Here is a 24,672-nt window from a genome sequence, read left to right on the forward strand (position 1 = left end):
AAGAGTCAATGCTGGTGTTTGCTGGGTTTATTTCTCAAGTGATTAAAACCCAAGCTTTGACTTGTGCTTCTCCGTTGTTCGAATTTTGTTTTCAAACCTGTCTCAGTGGCTTAGGATCACACATATCCAGAAAGTCACAACGTGTGCTCCAAGAGCTGTAGACGCTTCTGGAAGAGGGAATTGAGTTGAGAATGTCACTAGAGAGAATGCCTGTGGCTTGAAAACTAATTTAACAAACACTTTATTTTTTTTTTAATGTGCAATAAGCAAGAGCGATCACTCAACAACAATCCTTGTAAGAGCAGAGATCTGCCATGCAACTGAGCACTATTTCCACGCAATTCATTGGTCTCCCTGTGCTCTTCCCATCTCAGCTATACACATTGGGCAGATTTCTCCCCCCTCAGCCGATTGTCTAATCATTTATTATTTTCTTGTTGCTCTGTCCAGGCAGCGTCAGCAAATGTTCCAAGTGCTGGTGCCTTTCCACAGAGTTAATCAGTGTAATTGGGATGGTTTATAGTTCTGGACAGGGTGTTTTGCCATATGGCATAGGAGCCATGGGCTGCAGGAATGTGGCAGTGGAACACAGAGACATCGGATTGCTGCAGTCTGAAGAGATTTTTCTCACTTCAGTAAAGTTGTTGCAGCTTTCCCTGGATAGGAATGATCACAGAGGGTTAATTCCCTGAGATCCATGGAAAAGTGCCTCCCAGTTCTTCTCCTCCTGTACAGCCACAGGGACCAGTGGCAACATGGGTTGTGCAGGACATTTGAGAGTGCTCTGGGATCCTTTGAGTTAAAACTTTAACTGATTACATCCTGTGACTACTGCAATGCAGTTACTTCTGGTGCAAGAGCTAGAATTGGTTTAAAGAGCTCACAGCAACAGAGCACAACCATCCAGGACAGAGACATTTAACAAGCCTACTCTTTCTTTCCTGTCACCCCCTCCTGCCATGAACAGGGACAAGTAGTAGTTTACTGCCCATTTCTTTCTCAGAGTGAAATGTCCTCACAGGTTCTCGAATTCTGTAGTTCTCCAGTCTCACTGTACACAGCTATTTTCCTCTCCTGTCTCAACATCCAGGCCTCTTCCATGCCTCTGTTGCATAAACACTCAGTTGAATCAAGAAAACAACCAAGTCCAAATTCCCTCCCCACCTCTGAGAGTTAACTTTGCAACTTCACCCCCATAGCACACCCCATGTCCGCGGGGCAGGGGCTGTAACTACCAGCAGCTGAGCATGACCACATGGACTGCAACCACTGCTGTGCAACCAGCACATCTGTAACACTCACAGCTCCTTCTACTCAGCACCATGATGGGCCAAAAATATAGTATTGGGGCTCTCTTCTTCCACCCACCCTCCACTGTTCTTTATCCTGCCCTCCTCTAATGCTGTAAGCCAGGAATTCAGACAAGGTGATGGAGAAAAACATGCAGGCAATGAGTTTCATCCTTTTTAATTGAATTGCATATCAATATTGATTGTGCTATTAATTTTGATAGTAAATCTAATCATTAAAATAAAAAGTCTGCCTGCAGTCTCTGCCAAGCCTTCCCAGCCAGGGTCTGGCAGCAGTTCCCTCCAGATAACATGTTGGTGTGCAGTCATAAATAACAGTCTGGGTGCAGAGTTTAGGGCTGCCCCTTTTCATTTCACCAAGACAATCTTCTGTCTGTCCTTCCTGCCTCTCTCCAGCTGCTGAGGACAAGATGGAGACAGGCAGCTCCAGCATTGGCAGAGGCTGAATCCAGGCTGGGCTCTGTTGAGCTCCAGTATCTGCTCAGGGACCAGGGAGATGGTTCTGGGAGAGTGAGGAGAGAGTTATCCTGGGCAACCCTAGTTAATCATGGACAGCACGAGGCCTTTCTGTGCCCAGCTGTCTGATGTTCTTTGCAACTGCACTTCTCAGAGCCTGCTGAAGTCAATAAAGCTGAGCTGATGAATCCTCCTCTGTCCCTGAGCCCCCACACTGCTCCAGCCTGGCTTTAAAGGCAACAGGGGAAACACTCTGCTCACCTCAGCCTGCCTTAGACCTGATGGATATTTCCCTCCCTTGGGATATCTACTTACAGAATACACAGCATTTGAAGGACAAATGTGAGGCAGTTCACCTGAACACTATTCCCAACACATCCCTGCCAAGCTTTCTGGCTTGCTGCGTTTCAAAAATAAAATAAACTCCCAACAAACCACATCAGAAAGCTTTGCTGAGCAGCACTGAACCAGGGTAAGGGGTTAGGTATCTCCATTTCTTCTGAGAGTCCAGCCAGAGAAATAAACCCAGTGCTGTTCTCTTGAGCCACTGATGTGGCACCACTTTACCTTCACAGGGACCTGAGCCTTTCACACTTTGCAGAGATATTTCCTCTGCAAACACTTGTTTTGCAAGAGTTTGTTTCTGCTTCCAGACATGATTTTTTTTACATCCAGAATTAATGATTAACAATTAAATCATTTGACAAGGGAATAGAGGCCCTGTGCTAATTAAATTCCTTCATCACTCCTTTTTTTTTTTTTTTTTTTTTTAGTTTGCAAAAAGATATTCCTTAGTATCAGCATTCAACCAGAACAGGGCAGTTTGTGATATTGGACTTAATTAGATGGACAGCCACAGGCACACCCTCAAAAAAAAAAAGAAAAAGACATGAAAATAATGCACAAGGACCATGCAAATGAGAGGAGAAGGAGGAAACAGCCAACTGGGGAGCCAGGAACTGAACAAACAGACATGTCCAGACTGCAGAAGAGCCACTTTCTAAACCAAATAATTGTTTATAAGAATATATCATCTGTTTCGATGAAACAAAATAATGCAGACAGAGTAAACAGTGCCTGTATAGGCTGGGAGAAAGCAGTGATAGGTGTCCTGCAAAGCCTGACTGCTGTGTTTTAAGGAATGCAATCCTGAGCAGCTGAGCTGCTCATCTCCATCAGTTTTCACCTTCCTATCCTGCTCGTGGGCTGGACCTCCTGGGGGCTTGCTGGTGTCTGCTTACAGCCAGCATTAATATCACAAAAGATTATGCTAGTTCATCGACCCTTTGAAGAGATCCTTCCCATTGTAGTGGCTGTGATGATTGCCTGATGGCACTTTCTCAGCCAGATCCACTAGGGATTACACCAGCATAAATAAGATAAGCCGCTGTCTGACTGCTATTAAAATGCGCCGAGACACCCAGCTCAGACAACACTCTTACACCAATGCAAACTACAGCCTCGGTGCTTTTGTTACGTGCTTTGCCTCCCTTTGTTTATTCACAGAATCAATCTTCTCTTTCAACACCACCACAACACACTCTAAATCTCCAATTTCCTTCTATTGTCAATAATTTTCAAGTTGCTCTCCCTGCCTCTGCCGGGCCAGCAGATGAACAGTCCTGTGGGACTTTCAAGGGTGCTTTTGCAAGAAGGAAAGGCATGGAGAAAATCCTAGAAAGCTCCCAAGGCAGCCCACAGCATGAGTCTAGACAGACCTGGAAGAGAACAGAAGCTAGTTGTATTTTGAGTGCTGTCTGAGCTAAACTGCCATTGCAAAGCTCAGTTGTCACAACCAGAGTGAAGATTTTTGAGGTTCTGTTAGAGAGAAACCATCCATCTAAAGCACAGTGGGGTGGACCAGCCTCTCTGTAGTTCCCAGTGGTGTTTTCTACTATTTCTTCTAAGCTAGAGAGTTGACTCATCTGCCTGCTGCTGGAAAGGCTTTGCTACTCCTTCATCCCCTGCCTTTCTTGCCTTTTCTTGTTAAATCTAGGGGGAAGCTGTTACCAGGTCATTATAGGAAAACATCTAATAACCAAAGAGAAACTAGACAAAACTCAGAACTCATCCTCCCCAGGTCACCTGGGTAACAACACACAGCAGACAAACAGATTTAAAAACACATATTAGGAGGCATTAAACCATGTTTGACAGTTCCAGCACCTCCCCAAAGGTGTTCCCAGGAACTGCTCAGAGATGGGCATGAAGCTGCAGAAAGCAGTGGGGCTGTGAGAGTCTGGTCCTCTCCCAGATGCTTCTGGGATTCAGTTATCTAAATAAATACTTCCATGTAGGAACTGAGCCCATCAAATTCATTTACTTGCAACTTTGATGGGGAAAGAATCAGAAAGTGATACCCAAAAAATACCAGCAGCCTCACTCATTGTGAGTGAACATATTCAGTACAGGCTTTCACGCTGAATTTACAGGAAAGCTCAGCACTGATTTCTTTGCCTTTTCACCTCATTTTTTAAAACAAATGTCAGGGGAATTGCAGTTTCTAATTATCTTTTTCCACTTAAAGCTTATTAGATGCTTATTAGATTTGTATTGCCTCATCCCCCCCACACTTTTCCATTTCCATATACTTCTTCCAGTTAACAGTTAATGAGAAGAAATCAGTGTATTGCAGTATTTGGCATCTTGTTGCTGAAGTGGCAGGAGTCTTTGGTTACCAAGTCATTTGCTGCTTAATTGAAATCTTTTCTCTGGACTCATTGCCATGCAGACACTCCATTGGAATGCAGTAGTCGAGCCCAGTATCGATTGTCCTCCCACCCCCAGCTTTCTTCTGAGTTTGCAAATCAATTGCACCCCATCGCTTTCCTCCTAAAAATAATTAAATTAAAACCATCACCCATTCCACAACCCCATTTACCCCTGAAACACACTGGTTTGGGCTTTGCATAGTTCCTTAGAGCAGAGATAGGGACAAGATAAGAAAGGGCACTGTGTCTGGAGTAAAAGTGAAATCCACAACCTGTCAGGTCAACACCAAGAATGAGTGTGCATCAGCCTGCTCAGACATGGCCAGTGTGGCAGTGGATTGTGAATATATGAAGAGGTGAATGAAATCCTAGGTTTAGACTCTCAGTGGAAGTGGCCTGGAATTCATCTCCCCTCTTCATTGTGGAAATTAATTTTTAATCGTTAAAAACCTAGTAATCAGAGTACCCTCTTGCAGCTCACAAAAGAAGCCAGACTGCAGCTGTGAGTTTGCAGGATTGAAAACCATCGCTTGGCAAGCCATCACTGCTGACACGAGAAAAGAAAGTCAATGCAATGCAGGGTACTAGATTCCTGATTTTGAAATTATGGCACCCAAGCACTGTTGAATTCTGTCAGTTTTAAAATTCCTCAGGACCTCAATGGCTCAAAATGTTCTTATCAAGACCTTTGTGTCTTTGGAGGCTCATCTCAAACTTGCATTGGATGAACAGGTCTTTGAGGGCAGGATCACATTAATACAATGCACAGCCACTGTCCCAAATTTTTCCCAGAAGACCCTGTGTCAGTACTTAGCACTACTCTTCAAAAAACATCAGGTTTGACTATTGCAAAATTTCCCAAGGTCAGGCCCTCATGCTGTCACCTGTGAGGACACATGTAGCTAAATATCTTGTACCTGTTGCAAACATTCTCAGGCCTCCCACTGGCTCTGTCAGTTCCCACACGGCCTTTGTACTTTAAAAAATTCAGGAGTTTTGCAAAGTGTGAAGCAATGAGCCTCACTTCCTCCCGAGCAGCTTCCTTTGGCTCATGGTACGTTTGCCTTGCAATCCTGCCTGCAGGCTCCAACCAGCATCAGGCACCTGAGCCCACAGGCAGAGACAGCTCTTGCCCTAAGCACAATGCAAGGGTTGTTTTTTCTTTGGCTAATCTAGGCAATTTTACACCACACTTTCAGCATGGGAACAGACTGGTGTTCAAGTAGAAGTCACATAACCAAAGGGGGGGAACTGTCTTGGAAGTGAAACCATCCTCAAAGTTGAGAATGAGCACATAGTACCAGGGGTCACTTCTTCCTGTGTAGATGGCAACAACAGACTTCATCAGCCCAAATCATCACCCTGCAGACTCCCACTGAGCCAGAAGGAACATTGCCAGTCACAGGTTTTCATCTTCCACAGATAAATTGGTTATTTCACTCCTTCTGCCCCAGAGGCCATACAGGTCCCAAAACCACCCCATTTGCTTTCATCCTCAACCCAACATGAGTGTGATTTCAGGATCACCGTCCAGACATCTCCCAGTCCAGAGACCGTGTTGCTGAGCTGAACTCAAACCCTGCATTGCAGGTACCAATAGCAAATGCTGGACTGATCAGCAAGTGGGAAGCACAACCACCTCTCTCCCCTACAGTCCCAAAGGCTCTGCACGAGCGTTACCATCACGTGACGCTCATTTAAACCTCAAATTCCAGGTTGCTCTGATCCTACCTGCCTTTTGGAAAATTGGGCTGTCAGAGTACCGAATGTGCTCCTTGCTATTTGCCATGTAATTAAGCAGTAATTGCAGCCCAAGGCTAATCTCAGAGTGTATTTTACCTGTGGAGCTCAGCGCCAGAGTTCACATTTGTAATTTAGTGGCACGCCAAGGAGCTATACCTAAACTCACAAAAGGATTTTCACTACTCATCATCTCTCTTCTACTTTGGTGGCAGCTGGGATTCTGTATTTGGAGATGTTTGGGCTGGGCAAACAAATTAGCTGAGACCAGCCTCATTAGGAATTCACATGGGTGCCCATCCTGCCTCAGCAGGAATAAGATGCTGACTGCTCTGTTTCTGGACCCCAAACCCTCCTCAGTATGGGATGCACATTAAAACCTCCTCTTTCTTTCTACTCACACAGCCTGGCAGCCTCCAAAGAAGCTGAAGCAGCAGCACGGTCTGCCCCCAAACCCATGTCTCCTTCTGATTTCTTGGATAAGTTGATGGGGCGAACTTCAGGATACGATGCCAGGATCAGACCAAATTTTAAAGGTATGAAAAAACCCAGCTTTGTTTCATTTTGGGACTGAAAGCTGCATGCAATCCTCCTGAATACCTCCCTAATTGTATATGGAATATGAACAATCTTGGTGTTCTTAATTATATTTGGCACATGGATCCCCTGTACATATCTGGAAAGACATGGAAAGATGTCCACTCAGAGTAGAATCAACCTTGTAAAAACTTTACACACAGGAAGCATACACTGAAGTAGGGATCAGGGATCCTGCCAAACCAAGCAGTGACTGGCAGGGAGCTGAACATCTTACAGGTTAAGAGAAAAACTTTCTCCTGAAGTCACTGCCCACAGCACCTTCTAATAGCAGGCAATGTTCCCCCTTACACCCACTGTGGCCAAGAGGAGTCTCTCCCATCAGCTCCAAAGAAATTCAGTAAGATCCAGGGGCAGCTCAGACCCATCCCTGTCCCCCACAGTAACAGAACTCTTAAGCCCAACACAGCTCCACTGTCTCACACCCAATTTTTCCAATCCACCCTGTATTTAGTGGTAGCCAGACAGGATTGAATCAGGCCCTGGCAGAGGCAACAGATCCTCTCTCTTTGCTCCTCAAAACACCTCTTCTAACAGGGGTGGGGTTTGTGTCTTTTTTGTTTGTTTGGGTTATTTTGATTGCTTGGTTTTTGTGGTTTGTTTGGTTTGGTTTTGGGGTTTTTTTTGTTGGGTTTTCCAGCCTGGCCTGGTGGAAGGTGTCCCCGCACACAGCAGAGAAGTTGGCACTAGAGGGTCTTTAAGGACCTTCCAACTCAAACCATTCTATGATTTTTTCGTTTTCTTTTTAACTGAGCTCACTTTCCCGGAGCTATTTGGCCTTGAATCACACACAGAGATACAGCAGGATCTGCCCCCCACCCCCAGCCACTGCCCAGCCCTTTTCAAAGCTCAGTTCTTTTGTTTCCTCCTACCAGTTCCCCCTCTCCCTGGAGTCACTGGCAGTGCTAACACGGGACTCCCAGGACCCATTAATCACAGTGACAGCACCTGCCACCCAGCTTCAAACAATTAGCTCTGTACTGGGCTTTTAAACCCAAAAAAAGGTGGGAACCTTATGTCCCAGTGATCAACCAGGCAACAGAGAGCACTGCTGTTCTTACCCAAATCACAAAGAGTTAAAACACCACCCTGTAAACCTGCCTACCACTAAATTATGCACACACACAAATTAAACTTTAATATTTAATGAAATGTATACATTAACTTCCTGCTAGAGGCAGCTGTATTGCATTTTTATTTGAGATAATTTAATTTCGGTTTTATTTCAATGAACTACACCTTCCCCCCAGGGCAGTTTTGCTGGCTTAGCCTCCCACACATAAATCAGGCTCCAATTTATATGGGAGGAATAGGAGGTGTTTTACAGAGCTTGGGGTTGTAGCTCTCAAAGCACATCATTTAAATTAACTGCAGTAACTCATAAGGACATTTTAATTGCTTAGATCTAAATGAAAATAATACCAAAGATCCATATCAGATTGATTTTTGGGGAGGGGAAGATTAACAAAAAGAAGATTGCAGCTTTTCCATAAACACTGTAAAGTCTGGACTTAGCTGTGGATTCACATTCTGAGAACAAGGAAGAAGCTTCTGGGGTTTGGCTCAAGTTGGAGAACAAAGTGAGCAACTCAGGCAGGGACAGAGCAGAACATGGCATTGGGACAAGGGACCCTCACTCAGGCTGTACCCTCAGCCCTGCTGCTGGAAAACTGTATTCCTTCACAGCTGCATCCCACTGCAGAGGTGGCACGTTTCAGTGGGAGTCAGGGAATTTTCTAGAGCCTTTCACAAACTAAAAATCACCCAAATCCTGCACAGATTTGGCTCCCCCTGGACATGGTGGGGAGAGCTCAGTGTCCTGACAAGAGCTGCCCCAAGGAGAGTCTTCACGTGCACTGGGCCAAACTCACTCCACACTCAGCTTCACATCAGCACTGGATCAGGAACAGGAGAACCAAAATACTCCATGTCTGTCATGAACACATTCAGTCATCCAGAAGATCAGCTCAGTATTTTCCTTATAATGTGCCCTTTGGGAGGGGAATCACATGCACATGGACCTTCCGTGTGGTTCATGAGATGGATCCAAAATAGAAAACCAATGCTCCTGAGCTCAACAGGAGCACTACAAAAGGGATAAAACAAGTGCTAAAGCCTGATAAACTGTGTGCTTTCAGCTGCTGGCCAAGCTTTCAGATAAAAGGAGTTGGTGAAGGGGAAAAAATATATATATATAATTTTGTGTCTGATAGTTTAACCCATGCCAATGTTTAATAGTCTGGAGAAAGAGCTGCACAGATTGAACAGTGTGAGATGCTGCTGAGCTGGCAGTGGTTGTCTGGGAGCTGGTTAGGCAGCAGCCTGCCTGGATTGCCTGGGACTTGTACCAAGAAAATCCCACCCACAGAACATCACTGTTATGTGGCTGCAATCCTAATCCCACAGGGGACAGGCACAAAGTTTCAGAGGAGGCCAAAGTAGGAGAGGAGGAAAGGGAAATGAAGATGAGAAAACCAAGCTCCAAATGTTACTTAGTAATCAGGAAAATCCATTAATTGCCACACAGGAGGACGTTTGCACTGATTAGAGGCACAAGCCTCTCGTTAAAGCCATTCCTCCCCCTCCAGTATTTCATCTTGCAGTGAGTGCCAGACTGCAGATGTGACCTTAACAGGAGCATCACTCCCCCAGCAGGCTGAGCCACCAGGCAGTGTTTGAAATGCAGACACCATCCCTGACTCCATAAAGAATGGGGGAACAATCTAAAAATCCACACTCTCCACTTTCACAGATCTTATCTTTCCAGAAGCATCTGTCACAGGGATGATATGAGATTAATTCCTCCAGTGTTAGATGGGGATCTTGGTCCCTGGGGCAGTGTCTGTTCTCTGCCTGAGCTGCCTTTCCCCACCACACACCGGGCAGCACCTGCTGCAGGCCCTTTGGGAGCTCCCAGAGCAGAGGCCCCTTTTCCTTCTCCTCTCCCCTTATTAAGGCTCTACAGAAATCTTTTCATTACATATGGGCAAGCCACTGTTTTTCCAGGCACCAGGTATGCTCTGCTTCCAAAATATCCTCCAGCTTTTTGCTTTGTCCTGAACTGCAGCTCTTGGCATCTTCCTCGGTGTAAATGCAACATTCCCACTTCAGATTTGCCAGGCAATATCGTGAAACACTTCCAAGTCATACTGATACCTTTGAGCACCAGTATCACACAAAAGACTGACCCCCATGGCCTCTAACCACAATTTTTTCACCCCTTTAACCCTCACTCACTCCTTTGGTGGAGCTGCTAAGCAAAGCTTCAGTCTGAAAGCAAATCAAGCCCAGGAGAGGCACAGCCCAGAGTCTGGGAGTACCCTTTGCCAAACCAGGACAGCCAGAGAATTTCTGCTGGCAGAGCCCTGAAGTCTCCTATCCAGCTGTGAGCCTTAGCAGACACCACCATCACCTCATGGGGTACTTGTTCCTTCAGCCAGCCTGACCCTTACACTGTGCTGCACTGCCTTTGTAGGGAGCACATCATCCTAGTTCAGGAACATTTAGGTGCTTCATATGAATATTTCATCAGTAAGCTCTAAATGAACATCAATAGTCTCTCAGCTCTTTCCTGGGTTACGTTGCTATCACATTCAAGGTGAGCTTGCCACCCATATAGCCAGGTCAAGATATATGGAAAGCTGTCCTGCCTGGCTCTGATCTATTCCTTTTCATCTGAACAGTCTACAGCTGAGATATATAAACATTCTTCCAAACAGGGCAACAGAGGTGAAGCAAAAGCACTGTCTGGTGTCAAACTGGCATCAGAATCATGACCAGACCAAGCTGGATCATCCAGACCTTACTCCCCTACTTACCCCTCAGTCACCCAGTTCCCATAATGGTTTTAACTCCATGGAGTGGAAATACCTTGTCTTACAGCACACACTGAACTGCTGTTCCAATCTGTGCTTGTCATGCAGGCCCGCCAGTGAACGTCAGCTGCAACATTTTCATCAACAGCTTTGGCTCGATTGCAGAAACAACTATGGTAAGTAAAAATCACAGCACAGCTGCTCAGCTACTGGCTCAGCCTCACTGCACTTCCAGAAAATGCTGCATCACCCTCCTCTTCAGTGTGACCAGGGAAAAATACTGTCTCAGTGCCCCCAGGCTCACCTAAGGTTTGAGCACATTAATGGTCAACGCACAAGACTCACACTGCACGTAGCTGAAGATCACACAGCCTCTGTCTGCATCTCACAAAAACACTGCACAGGCAAAGGACAATGGTCAGAAAGGGAAGCAAAGAGTCTTTTTCCATAGCCTTGCCTGAGGCTCCAAGCTCAGAGGCAGTTGCAGATATTTTGTGTTTAAGTGGGCATAAATCCAGAATGAATCTGGATTCAAGAAGAAGGAAAATCAGCTGAACTCAAATTTAGTTTCCACCATAGTTCAGATTCCCAAAGTTTATGGGAATTATAAGACTAAAGATTAAGATGATTATTTTCTTGGAGACATATTTCTGGTAGAAAATTATTTTTAATGGAAAATCAAAACCAATATTTGTGAGTTAAGGCTCACTTCATACAAAATTAGTGAGCATGGCTAAAGGCTGTATGTAATTGGCAAGGTACTAGGAGCAGAGGATCACTGGAACAGGAGATAATTGCTCCATCTGAAAACTATTAAAGATTGGTTGTGACATAATCAGTGAACAGCAAAGGAAAACTCTGGAGGTACAATGCCTTACTGCTGTGCTAATTAAAGATAATCCAGAAATATGGTGTTTAATTACCCTTCGGTAATTCTTTTTCTAGAAAAATGCTGAATGAAGAATGCCAGGCTCCAGCTTCAGGCACTTTGTGCATTCAGGCAGGAGTTTATAGGCTTTACATATAGATCACACCCCTTGACTTGAACAAATTACTTGGCATGCACACCACTGTCAGAGGAGATCCACAGCCATTCACCTGGGGTTATAAGTCTCTTCTGACACTATACCATTCTGCTGGAAGTGTTTGCATTGGGGGTACTTCAGTTCTGGTAATAGGGTTAAAAGAAAAAAAAAAAAAAAAGCTGTTATTCTGTCCAAGCACAAGGAAATAGATTTCCTGCTTGGATTGCAGAATTTATCAGAGTTCATAGGCAAGAAGTGTATCGTGGATTCATTTGTATATAAAGCAATAGAGGAAGAACTAGAACTGAAACACACATCTGCTGCTAATTTACTATTTTATTGGATACCTCCTTCGGCCTTACAGGCAAGAAATAGTGCTCCTACACAACCAGCAGAGACAATCCAGAGTGCAAGGGAGCAGGGCAGGCCCACAAAGGATCCTTGTGGGATGTACAGAGCACATTCCATTGACATGTTTTTCAGTGCATATGTCCTACATTGTGAGATGCACTGGAGCAGGCATACAAAGATGCCACATGATCCCTGTAAGCAGGATGCTCCATAAAATTAGCATAGACTAGCATGAGAGAGAGCCAGAGATGCAATTCACCTCCAAGACAGGCTGCAGGGACTTGCTATCCTCTCCAGATGCCACTCATTTCATAGTCTGTCTTCCATAGGAAAAAAAAATTCCCATGGGAACCCAAGAACACCCTCTGGGCACATTGCTTTGTCTAGAAATATCCAAGGCAGCTCTGACAAGCTAGTCCAGATGTCAGGCTGACACAGCCTGGGATAATGCACTTCTTGGGGAACAGCAATTCTGCTTGTAAACACCAACCAGAACACAAGCAACACAGGTACTGAAACATTTAAAAAGGAGATCTCTGCAAGCTAGAGAGGTCTTTGGGATTCATAACCTGGGACTTACTCTGCAGAGAAGCCAGTCCCCTCCCTGCTGTTTGAGGATGCAGCAGGTCAGACAGGCAGTGTCAGCTCCCCAGTGCAGTTTCTGGGAACAACAGACGGTCCTGTTGTGAAGGGATTTTGGGACAGACTTGGCTACTTTGAATTCAAACAAGTGGCACTTGTGGTCAAGTACCAGGGGAAGGAGAGGAGGGGTGGAAGTTTGCAGAAGAGAGAGGAGGGCAAATCAATGTTTTACCATAAAGAAAGCTGTAGTCTAACATTGACCCCTGTGACTGATGATGACAAAACTCCCCCAGCTGCTTCACTGGCCAAAAAGAGAAAGAACATTATGGTTTAAACTCCCATCATTAGGCCTGGTCAGGTTCAGGTCTGAGTATTATGCCAGCTTATATTTAACTGTTGCACTACTACCTGCAAGAGAAGTCATAGGTTTTTATGGATACCACAGGTGCAGTTGGAGAAGGCTTTCAAACATCTCCTTAGTGGGCTGTTACGTCCTATAGAAAATACCACTGCTACCCTTTTAGTTTATAATGCCTGAATATCACAAAGCAGTGTAAACTATGAGGTCACCATGCAGAGGATTAGAGAAACTGGAGGTCAGTGCTCACTCACAGCTTAAGGCATGATGGAAGGTAGAGGAAGAGGTGAAAATACAGAAAAATAGAACAAACCAGGTATTTGATGCAGCCACTTGAGTCTACAAACTTCAGGAGGAAGGAAAATGAGTTGGGGCCAAGAGAAAGCACAGACTCCACTGAGTGGGCAGAAAGCCCCAGAAAGGTTCAAGAGAAACAAGGCAAGACATGGAGATCTGAAAACTGCTGTAAGGTTAAGGGAAATTTAAAAAAAAAAAAAAAAAGGAGGAAAAGTCATCCAGCAAACGCAACTCCTAAAGCAGACCTGACTTAGAGAGGGGAAGTAACTCCTTTAAGAATCCTGGAGAACTGGAGACTCAACATAAAAGCCTCTAGTGGTGCACATAATTGATTGGACATTTATGTTAGATTGCAGCTCATAGCTTATATCCATCAGCCTCACCTGCCATGAGCTCTGAGGACAAGGGAACCTGTGACTAGGAACACATCCCTGTGAACCCAACCAGCGCTTCCAGGGGAAAGATATGACCAACCACAACAGCCAGATAAGTGCAGACTCCTGTCCTAAAGCATTACTGCAATAGTGCATCCAACAGCAAGGGATTCCCGAGGACAAGTGCAAAGATGCATCCACTCTTTCCAACTATTTTTATTAAAAACACCAAACAACCCTCAATCGCAAGATGTTAAATCCCTTTTTGCTCTTCAAAAGTATAAACAAATCCCCCCCAAGTCATACCAGACCATGAAATCTATTGCAGACATACAAATTCCTCATTCAAAACAAACAGATGTCAGTCATCTCAGGAAGAGGTCTTGGTTTTAAGTGAATAAACTGCACCAGTTCTGGCTTTTTCTTGTAGCATGAGACAACTGGTAGGATTATCTGAGCATTTAATTAACAAATTCCCTACTATAACAGCAAACTTGAAATTAAGTGATAACCTTGGCTCTCTCTTTCAATGGAAGCTCCAATTTTATGGTCCTCTCACTGACTCAGGCAGTTGGGAGCATTGTGTACACAGTGAATGCAGATGGAAAAGGAGGAATATTTTTTGACATCATCACCTAGAGTTCAAGCTGGACTCAAGATCCAGTCCCATGTTTTAAAAAGGACCAACCTGCAGCAAACTAGAGAGTGAAAAAGAAAGTAAATCACTAAACAGTCAGTGCAGGCTCCCCTAGACACAGCATATATATGCAAATTTATTTTTGCTGCTTTCATGCCACAGTTATCTCATCTGAAAAGAGCAAACCTAATGTGACCTTCCAGCCAGCTGCAACATAGCCACAATCAGGCTCCCAGAACCTCCTAAGGACAGGAGAAGCTGGAGGCTGCAACTGTCCAAGTTTTAAGTACGTGCTCAGAGGCAACTGTACATGAGATTTCCAACAAGAAAATAAAGCATCCTGCAAAGCAAACCAAGCAATTCATTCCAGCCTCACAAGCCACAGTGCAGCAGATATGTCTGATAGAGTGTATGGGTCACACATTTAATACCGGCCCCACTCACCCCAAGATCAGCAAAAGATGTGAGTATCAATGCAGAAAGCCTGCAGCAAAGGTTGGGTTTTGAGCAAAGTTTTCTGCAGTCAGTCATTCTTAAACCCAACCATCAGTCCCACAGAGATGATAAGCACATAACAAGTCATGCAGCACAAAATGAAAAGGTTTTCACAACCACTCACAGCCTGCTGCCATTTCACTGTTGGAGCTGCAGTGTTTCAGCTATGTGTGGCTGGAGTTTGTCTTTGCATTGAATAAAGAAGGGAGGGGAGGAAAAAAAAAGAAGCCATGAAATGGGACCATGCAACTCAAATACAAGGACACAAAAAACCCTCGAGCTGAAGAACAAGACCTCACAACTAAACACACTTGAAATTCAGGATGCTGGATACAAATCACTCACCACCAGCAGCTCCATCCTTGGCTCACAGAGATAAACTTTCTCCTCCTTTTGTAGGAAGACAAAAAACCTTTCTGCTTTGGGTTTCAGCACAAAAAACCCCCACACCTATTAAGCACCAGGGTACTGCTCCCACCCCCCACCAGGCACTGCCCTCTTCTGACTTCCTCCTCAGGGGCACCTCCTCCCTTTGGCTTAGGTGTGGTTTCACACCGGGCTTCAATTTGGCTGCTTTGCTACAGCTCTGATAAAGTAAGGAGGTTATTAACCTTATTAGCCATATTAACCCTTTCAAGGGCAGCTCCTGGTGTGCTCATTGTTTTTGTGGACAGCAGTAGTGCTTCTTTTGCAAGGCAGGTACCCTTAAAGGTGTTTGCTCGTTCCCTTTCTAGAGAATGAACTCGATGCTACTAAAGCCCCTCATGCTCTGCCCAGGTGGGATCACAGAATCCCCTTCTGAGGGAGTTCAGTCTCCACCCTAATTGTTCCATTAGCAAAATGTAAATTTATCAAAGGGAAGCCTCTCACCAAAACTGCTCAGTGCAGAGGCTGCTCTGACAGAATCCTTGAGTCAGGGGCTGAAAACTACTGAGTTTCCTGACAGCCTCCATCCCTTCCTCACAGTGCTGCCTCCAGCCTGTCACTGCTTTCAGCAGCAGATGCCAGGGCTGTGGGATCTTGGGAAGGAAAGGTCTCAAATGATCTTCTGTTTCCTTGTCTCCTTGCGAGGTCACTAAGCAGAATTTCATTTCAGCATTATCAAATTGAACTACTTTGATCACTTCAGTTTTTTTTTTTCACCCTGCCTTGTGTCTTTTCCCCCTTGGGAGTAAAATGCCTTTTGTGCCAAATCGCAAAGCTCCTGAATGCCTTCACTGCACAGAGCTGCTGCTCCCCACTCCCAAGACAGCCAGAGGAGCAGGCTGCACAAGATAATCAATGCCTGGATGTGATTGGCACACAAATGAGGAACTCCAGTCGAAAGAAGGATATGGAGAAAGAGATTTTTTTTTTTTTTTTTGGCTGAGTTTGCAGCCCCAGTCAAACCTCTTTTTCCTTTGCTTGAAAGTTCACATCATAAATTGGTCCATTGTGTCCATCATTTAGGAATAACTGTGGACGTCTTGGTGATGCTAATTAAGATCTCATACAGTAGCATCCAGGAGAAATGCTGCATATCTCAAGGTAGCCAGCAAATGAGTGTTGTTTGGCTCATCACCCCTCAGCTTCACTGCAGTGCCCAGGACAAAGCTTTCAGCACACAGGGTCCTTTAGCTGGTGCAGAGTTCCGTAACTCTTCTCTTAGCTGTGTCACAGCCACAGACATACCCCAATTGCTTTCCATGCCTTCTGCTGGCTCCTCAGGCACTGTCATGTCCAGTTTGCAGCCACAGTGCTTGGTGTTACATTTATGTTCAAATAAGGCTGGACACAAGGAACCTAAAAGGCTGCTCAGAACCTTCCATACCCCAGTGTGATGCAGCTGTTTGACACAAGGGAAAAGGCATCTGTGAGAAAACAACATTCTCAGTGGCCAGGCCAGGACTGTGAAGTGAACTCACTGAATAGGAAGACCTTCATAAAATCACACACAGAGGTGAAATATTAATGCCATAAAATGGCAAAGCCAGAGAATTGCATTCAGCCCATGTATTATATTTCTTTGTCATTGCCTTTTTTAATATCATATAGATGATATATATACATAAATGCTTGGTTATCTGTATTCCAAAACAACAAATATCCACTGTAAACACTTGTCTCCAAAGGAGGAGCACAGAGTAGCACAACCCTGAGTTACTACACTGCTGCTCATCCCCTGGAGGGAGGTGGTGCAGGCTCTGACACCACACATTCACTACATGGCCCTGCACTGTTTCCACATAGGACATGAGTACAGGACACCTTAACTCTGGAGATGAGTTAGAAGGGACCTTCTCATAGCCATCTACTGTAAGAAGTTAATTTTCATTTGGCCCATGGCATTTAATTAAGATACCTCATCATGGTGACAAAGACTGTGGCTGTCATTCTGCCTGTGGTCTCTCATGCCTGCTGTGGTGGCAACATAAACCACACTACACCTCGTCTCACCCTTTCATTACCTTTTGGCAAGTTTTGAAGCTGATTCAGTGAATTTACTCCAGCAACAAAGCTTATCCACAGTAACACAGACTGTCGCAGGGAGATTGGCTCCATTCCCCCCCGCCTTCCACCACTCCATCAGGCTGAGCACACTTCTGGGCAGCTACCGCTGAAGTTTCTTCCAAACATGAGTTTAATTTGTGTTGTACATGACATAAGTCCCAAACTGGAGCTGACCTGCTCGCATCTACCTTATTTGTAGCTGAATAAGCAAAACAACCTTTTGCTTTCTACCTATTAGGTCAGTGACATTGATTTCCCCTGACTGCAATGGCTGCAGATCTTTACACATAGAAAAGGGAGAATTGAAAACATACACGTTGTTCTGGGAGCTGCTGTGTGCCATGGAAAATGGAAATTCAGGGTTACTTTCCCCTTCCAGGCTTGAGTCATTGGCTGGTCCTGCACTGAGACCCTGGCTCTCAGCTGTCCTCAGCTATTCACATTTTCTCAAGACACATTATCCAGGGTCGACAGAGATGAATAATTAAGTCAGAGGGATGCGCTAGGACTTGTGAAGGTGACATTTGGGATATCAGCAGAAAGAAAGAGTGTTGCAAGTCTTTTTCATGTTCAGAGGTCTGCTCCTTTTAGCGTCAAGTGCTTGGTTCATTTGCTGTTGTCACAATCGTTAATGTCATTAGCAGCTTCTGTGCTCTGAGGACGCAGATGGCACTAAGTGGCCTGAAACAGATTCTAGACCATGTGCTTGGCTATGAACTGCCTCATCCAAAACACAAGGCATCCAACACAATCCTCTCCCAACCCTCCAGTGTGACTGGACACACAAGAGTTGTGTCCTCCTGGACAAGAGGCTGTAGGTTCATAGTCAGGTGAGCAACATCAGAAAGACTCTCCTACACATGCACCCTCCAACTCCAGAGCTTTGTGTTCTCCAGATGGAAAGAACAGGCACACTGGCAGAGTCAGGGAGATTCTCTCACCAAATGCCTGAAGCAGGTAATAGATACCAGCAAGCACATCAGACACAACTTCCATTAATTGCCTCTTAATAAAAGTCTTCAAAGTACATTAGAACTAGAAAGGCACCCAAGAAACCCTTAATCATGAGAGCAACTATTCTTTTGGGCCAGGGCAGTGAAATGGGTTTATTACAGACTGTTCTTCAGACTCAGTCTGCCTCTATACTTAGAAAATGTCAATTAATTTATGGACATGGAGCTTTTATCCCTCTCCTGATAGCTGGCACATCCTCTCCCCATTTCAATTTGTTGGCTCACTTTCTCATGTGAAAGTCAGAAGAAAAGGGGCACGCAGGTCACCCAGGGAAGTTATTGGTCAGACAGGGAGAACAGAAACTGCCTTTAATTGTCCAGGAGAGGGTCTGAGCTCAGCCTCAGCAACCAGCCTTGGCCTGGGGAACTTAGGGGAGCTGTAAGACTTGTGGTTATGAAGCAGGTATAATTTTGCATAGTGATGAGGGACTAGTTACAATTAAAGAAAATGACCATCCTATAAAATCTGAAGCATTTATGGCATTTTGAAATTAGAGAGGGGAACCCAGAACGCTCACTGAGCATTAGGAGAGCAGACTTCAGGCACATCTTTCTCATGTTCACGTACTCTCACCAAAGGCAGCTGCTCCCGTCAGTTCGTCTGAGTTACCCTCATATTATTGGACACACAGGAATTTCCCTTCCATGGACTGCCTGTCTCACAGTGCCTTTTCCTTTCCCAAGTCCGGGGAAACCATGGATAGTCACAATAAGGTTCAGCACTGAAAGGAAGCTGGCTTCAGTTTCCCCTCCCTCTTAATCCTCTGCAACATCATCCTGCTGACAGGGGCAGTTGTGACCTCCACAAGTGCACATCTCCTCTCCAGCCCCAGGGTCCAGACGAGAGGTCCTGACACTTCACACACAGCTGACAATTGCTGTAACAGAGGGTTGCAAGGACAGGCAGCTGCTCATGCTATGAAATAGCCGTAAGCTACAAAGCTAAAAATTGATAAGAGTTCCTTGGGAAATAATGCCAAAAACGCTTGGCATAGCTAGGCCTGGACATGGATTGGTTTTGAGAACTATTTTAATAGGTGCTCCCCAGTTCTCAGCACTTTCAGCCTGCTCTGAGCACTGACTGTGTTTCTCTGTTCACGCCGTGCAGGATTACAGGGTGAACATCTTCCTGCGACAGCAGTGGAACGACCCACGGCTGGCGTACAACGAGTACCCCGACGACTCCCTGGACCTGGACCCCTCCATGCTGGACTCCATCTGGAAACCTGACCTGTTCTTTGCTAATGAGAAAGGGGCCCACTTCCATGAGATTACCACAGACAACAAGTTGCTGAGGATCTCCCGAAACGGCAACGTCCTCTACAGCATCAGGTGAGGTGACTCCATGGGAAGAGTCCCACAAAGGTAGGGGAGGATGGAGCTGAACTCCCACTGTTCAAGCCTAGAGCATGATGATGGAAAAAAAGAAGTTTAGGGTTTTTTAAGGTGGGAGGTCACACCATTAGCAATGTGTTGGGAAGGCACCTCTGCCAAAGCATATTGAGACAGAGGGTTGGTCTGGGAAGGAATTTAGCTGATCTTTACATTTCCCAGTCCAAGAACTTAGGGTCCTCTCTAGTAGATTCCATAACATCCCTAATGTAAAATTACTTGAGATATTTTATACTATCACAAGCCTAAAACCAGCTGTACTCTGTGAAAACTAGTAGAAGCTCATGAAAACTCTGCTTTCAAAGCTGCAGCATTTCCTGACAAAAAAAAATAAAATAGAGACAATGCTAAGAAGGGCTCCATAGCTTTGTCTCAACTTAACTTTTTGCAGTTATCCCTTTATCACTAGACCCAAGAACCCATCAGTGGAGCTGAACTAATTGCACTGAATTTCCTGCAGGAAATCCATCTGATCCCCCACCTTCACTTCCAACCCCATCCACTCTTTATTTGAAACCAGTGAAACTAAGATCAAACTTCAAGAAAGTTTAACTCTATATTGAAGACTTTTTCACCTCATGTGTAATGTAAATTTGCCTACAGTTCACACACCCCATCTCACACTGCAGCTCCCAGTGGCAGCCATGGGGGAAAAAAAGCACCGTGGAGCTGTAAAATGGAAAATAAACACCTTAATGCTGCAATTTAGACAACCTCCATCAAACATCAAGGTGGTTCCAGCCCAAAGACCAGCTCCCTGATGGCCAAAACAATAAGAGAATTGCCATGTGTGTTGGCTGAATATGGAAACCTCACATTTCTTAATTGGTAAAACCAGGCAGGGAGTAAAACTGCCACCAGCAACCTGGCAGTGAGCATGGCACAGAGTCCTGTTCCACGTGGGTCTGCAGGAGTACAGAGAGGAAATATGGGTCACCCCAGCCTTAGGGTTTGCTCTGCAAAACAGAGCAATGACTCAGCAGGGAACATGGCTGAATTGATCACTGTTTCCAAGGCAAAAACTTGAAAACAGCTTCAGTTCTTGTTTAAAAAAAAATCACTTTGCTATCATACTCATCTCCAAATGAAAATATAGGTTTCTTTATATGTAAATTTTCCTGTGAAAATGAAAAAGAAAGAGCACAATGTAAATGCAAATTTTCCAAAAGGAGAAATAGTCTTTCCCTTTAAAAAAAAAAAAAAAGACCTCTCTTAAGTGCTCTGTCATTCTCTAACTGGCTCTTGGCTACTGGTATTTGCAATAATCAAACTCTAGGCAAGGCATTTGCAAGAAGATGGACTTTGTCACATCTTCTGTCCCAACATGCCTCTAAAGCAGAGAATTTCTTCCACCATAAGGTTTTAAATTAAAGTATCTTTCCCTTCTGATAAGTTTCTTGTAGGTCTGATGATAGAAAAATTCAATTTCTGTCCCCTGGGTAGTTCTGCTATTTCTACATCAAGGCAAAATGCTGAAAACCCTAAACACTTCAGGGAACAGCATTTTCAACATTATCAAACCAAATAACACAAGTCTAACTATCTGAAGCAAATCATTCAGTATCAGCTTGTTGAACCAAAGAAACATTTTAAGCCTAGATCATGGTACAGGGCAGCACAGCAATATACCACAGAAAATGCAGCCTTCACCTAGTGGAAAATGAAGACAGAAGTAGAGGTCTCAAAGGGCTCAGCAGGAATTCAGGAAGATACAGAAGTTCATATTGACTTAGCACAGGGCATTTTCCCTGCACAAAATCCCACTGAAGTCTCTCTTTCCCCCCACAGAAGCATATGATCTTGATCAAATTTCTTTTTGGTTGGGTTTTTTTGTTTGGTTTGGGTTTTTTTTAGGACACAAATGTTCTATTCAGACATTTACAAACAGTCCCAGTCTTTACAAATGTATCTGGGGGCCCATATATTGGGCTTGGGCTGCTAATCCAGACTGTTGTGAACTTGAGGCAAGAACTGAAAACCGAAGCAGCAGAACTGTTTGGTGTGGGAACTCTTTGTTCTGCACAGTCTGAAACAACATTGCAATGAAACACCATCTGCAGCAGGCGACTCTGCTGGGAATCATATCACAGACCCAAATGTTCAGCATTTCTGATGCTTTCCAACACCACGTGTGAGATGACAGGCAGGGAAGTGGCGAATGATCAATCATTCCCCCAGCACAGCAGTGTGTCTCGGGCAAGGTCCCAGCCTGTTTGCAGCACTGGATGTCTGAGGGGGTTCACTCCTCAGCAGTACCACAAACTGTTTGGCATTCCCTTGTGCTCTCTTCTCTCCTCAGGATCACACTGACTCTGGCCTGCCCCATGGACCTGAAGAACTTCCCCATGGACGTACAGACGTGCATCATGCAGTTAGAAAGCTGTGAGTCCTGTGCACATCCCCATTTCAGAGAGGAGACAACCTGTTTTCCCTCTCCCCTGCCATCTCCTTTCCCAGGTGCAACCCATTCCCAGCCCAGCCTTCACTGGAGTCTTGTTCAAGAACCTCTTGCTCAGGATTTTCCATTCATTCAGCACATGTGACATTTTCTAGAGAAGCCAAACCTTAAAAGATCCCATGCAAGGAGCCCTGGCTTGCTTGTATTTACACTGGCCTTTAACTTTGGAGGAGAGAGGTGAAAGTGCTTTCAGCTGCATTTTGTGTCTCTGGATGAACATCTGCCCCTTGTACATGTTGCTTATACCAAAGGAGGGAAAGATGAGGAGCTTCTTCCAGAGAAAGAGGTCAAGTTGGAAAAAGTAGAAAACAAATTCAACAAAGCCCAATTCAAGAAAAAATGTGATTTATTACAGACAATTCATTGCAAACCATTGCAGCTCCACTGCAGCTCATCACCTTGCACAAGCAATTTTGCCTCAACCCAAATCCCATTCATGGCAGCATTGCCAAGGAAGGCCAGGACACACCCCTGCCTCCAAACATAGATCTCTTCTGCAACACTGTCCCTTTCCAGATCAGTATTTAATGTGTTTCACATGGTATTTGTCCCCTCCTCTCAACAGTTGGCTACACAATGAATGATCTCATATTTGAGTGGCAAGAAAAAGGAGCGGTGCAAGTTGCTGATGGGCTGACATTGCCTCAGTTTATCCTCAAAGAAGAAAAAGACTTGAGATACTGCACAAAGCACTACAACACAGGTCAGTGCTGTTTACCCTTATCTGCTGGGTTCAGTAGAGAGGAAGTCAAGATTGTGCATTTGCTCTTGCTGTGTGTGATGTCACTCAGCTGATACAAGCCTTGTCCTGCACATCTAGGGACAACAGACATACAAATACACATAGGTATTTTGCCAGTAAATGTACACATATATAGCTAGTGAAAAGCTAATGGACACAAATGTGAGAAATCCTCTTGTCCCCAGTAACATCTGTATCAATTCAAGGGTGTTTGGTCTGGACTTTCCCTCCCAGAATCTTCTTTTGTCTTTGAAATTTAAGTGACAAAGGACATACTGCCAAGAGCTTTCCTTGCTATGTTGATGTTCAGAGAATCACAGAATGTTTGGAGTTGGAAGGGACCTTAAAGATCATCCAGTTCCAACTCCCCAGCAGAGACACCTTCCACTAGCCCAGGTTGCTCCAAGCCTCATCCAACCTGGCTTTGAACAATTCCAGCAATGGGGCAGCCACAGCTTCTCTGGGCAACCTGTGCCAGGGCCTCACCACCCTCACAGGGAAGAATTTCTTCCTAATATCTAATCTAAACCTTCTCTCTTTCAGTTTGAAGCCATTTTCCTTCGTCCTGTCACTGCATGCCCTTGCAGAACTGGGCAACAGCTGTTCATTTCCTCTTCTAACAAGACTCTGGTTCTAAGCAATGCAAGGAAAATCCTCAGACATTGGCTGAAAACAGGAGGCTCACTGTGCCTTACCAGTAATTTTCCATGTATCTCCTGTCCTCCTCAGGCAAGTTCACCTGTATAGAAGCTCGTTTCCACCTGGAGAGGCAGATGGGCTATTACTTGATCCAGATGTACATCCCCAGCCTCCTTATTGTCATTCTGTCCTGGATCTCGTTCTGGATCAACATGGATGCTGCACCAGCTCGTGTTGGCCTGGGGATCACCACAGTGCTCACTATGACCACACAGAGCTCTGGTTCCAGAGCATCACTGCCCAAGGTAGGGAACAAACTTATCTTCACCAGGGGCAAAACATGCACCTTCTGGGGATAGCATATAAGTAAATCACCACACAGATCCTCCTGCTCAACACAAGAGGCATTCTGCTGCCATTGCACTATTCCATCATAAGGGAAAACAGAAAAAATTCCAATCCCATCCTGAAAAGTTCTAGATTCTCTATGACTAGCAGTAAAACTTCCCCTCAAGATTCAACACTCACCACAGCTCCCAGGAGCACTGTACCATACAAACCCCTGCAACAAGCCACATGGATATGCCCTGTACATTTTAGCTTTTTAGCCAGTTAACCATCATACTTTTATAATAGTACTGAATTTCCTTTATGAAGGACCTCCAGTATGATCAGATTGGATTACTAATTTCCTTGCATATAAAAAGGCACAATCAAAACCCGGATAAATTAAAAACTGTAGAATTATTGCTGCTTTAGAGACCAGGAGCAGTTTCAGTGAACTGATAATATGTTCATGTTAAATGAACTAGATTCTGATATCCAAAAGCAGATGTCAACCTTGTCATGGCTTGGTCAACTCCTTCCAAAGACCTTAAGAGTAACATGTAAAATGGCAACAAAAAGGCATTTGGGTGAAAAAGCCATCCCATCTCAGTCTCTTTTTCTGACTCCCAGGTGTCCTACGTGAAGGCCATAGACATCTGGATGGCTGTGTGCTTGCTGTTTGTGTTCTCTGCACTTCTAGAATATGCTGCTGTCAACTTCGTGTCTCGGCAGCACAAAGAGCTGCTCAGGTTCAGAAGGAAGAGGAGGCATCATAAGGTAATACATAAAGCATGAAGGACACAGCTGAAATCTCTCCCAGCAGAATATCATGGTCAACTGAACCAATCCATGAGCTCCCAGGG

General features: G+C 44.8%; 1 protein-coding gene across 4 annotated transcripts in view; it reads left to right on the forward strand.

The window, feature by feature from the left end:
• Window positions 1–24,672, forward strand: part of GLRA1 (glycine receptor alpha 1) — a 38,533-nt gene that overhangs the window by 9,601 nt on the left and 4,260 nt on the right. For all 4 annotated transcript variants that reach the window (XM_027682631.1, XM_027682632.1, XM_027682633.1 and 1 more), the window contains exons 2-8: window positions 6,623–6,753; window positions 10,738–10,805; window positions 19,360–19,583; window positions 21,943–22,025; window positions 22,667–22,804; window positions 23,573–23,787; window positions 24,440–24,586. In XM_027682631.1, coding sequence (XP_027538432.1) covers window positions 6,623–6,753; window positions 10,738–10,805; window positions 19,360–19,583; window positions 21,943–22,025; window positions 22,667–22,804; window positions 23,573–23,787; window positions 24,440–24,586 — 1,006 coding nt within the window. The remainder of the gene's footprint in view (window positions 1–6,622; window positions 6,754–10,737; window positions 10,806–19,359; window positions 19,584–21,942; window positions 22,026–22,666; window positions 22,805–23,572; window positions 23,788–24,439; window positions 24,587–24,672) is intronic.

The sequence above is a fragment of the Neopelma chrysocephalum genome, unplaced genomic scaffold (genome assembly GCF_003984885.1).
Source record: "Neopelma chrysocephalum unplaced genomic scaffold, ASM398488v2 Primary Assembly neopelma1_63, whole genome shotgun sequence".
Lineage (NCBI taxonomy): Eukaryota > Metazoa > Chordata > Aves > Passeriformes > Pipridae > Neopelma > Neopelma chrysocephalum.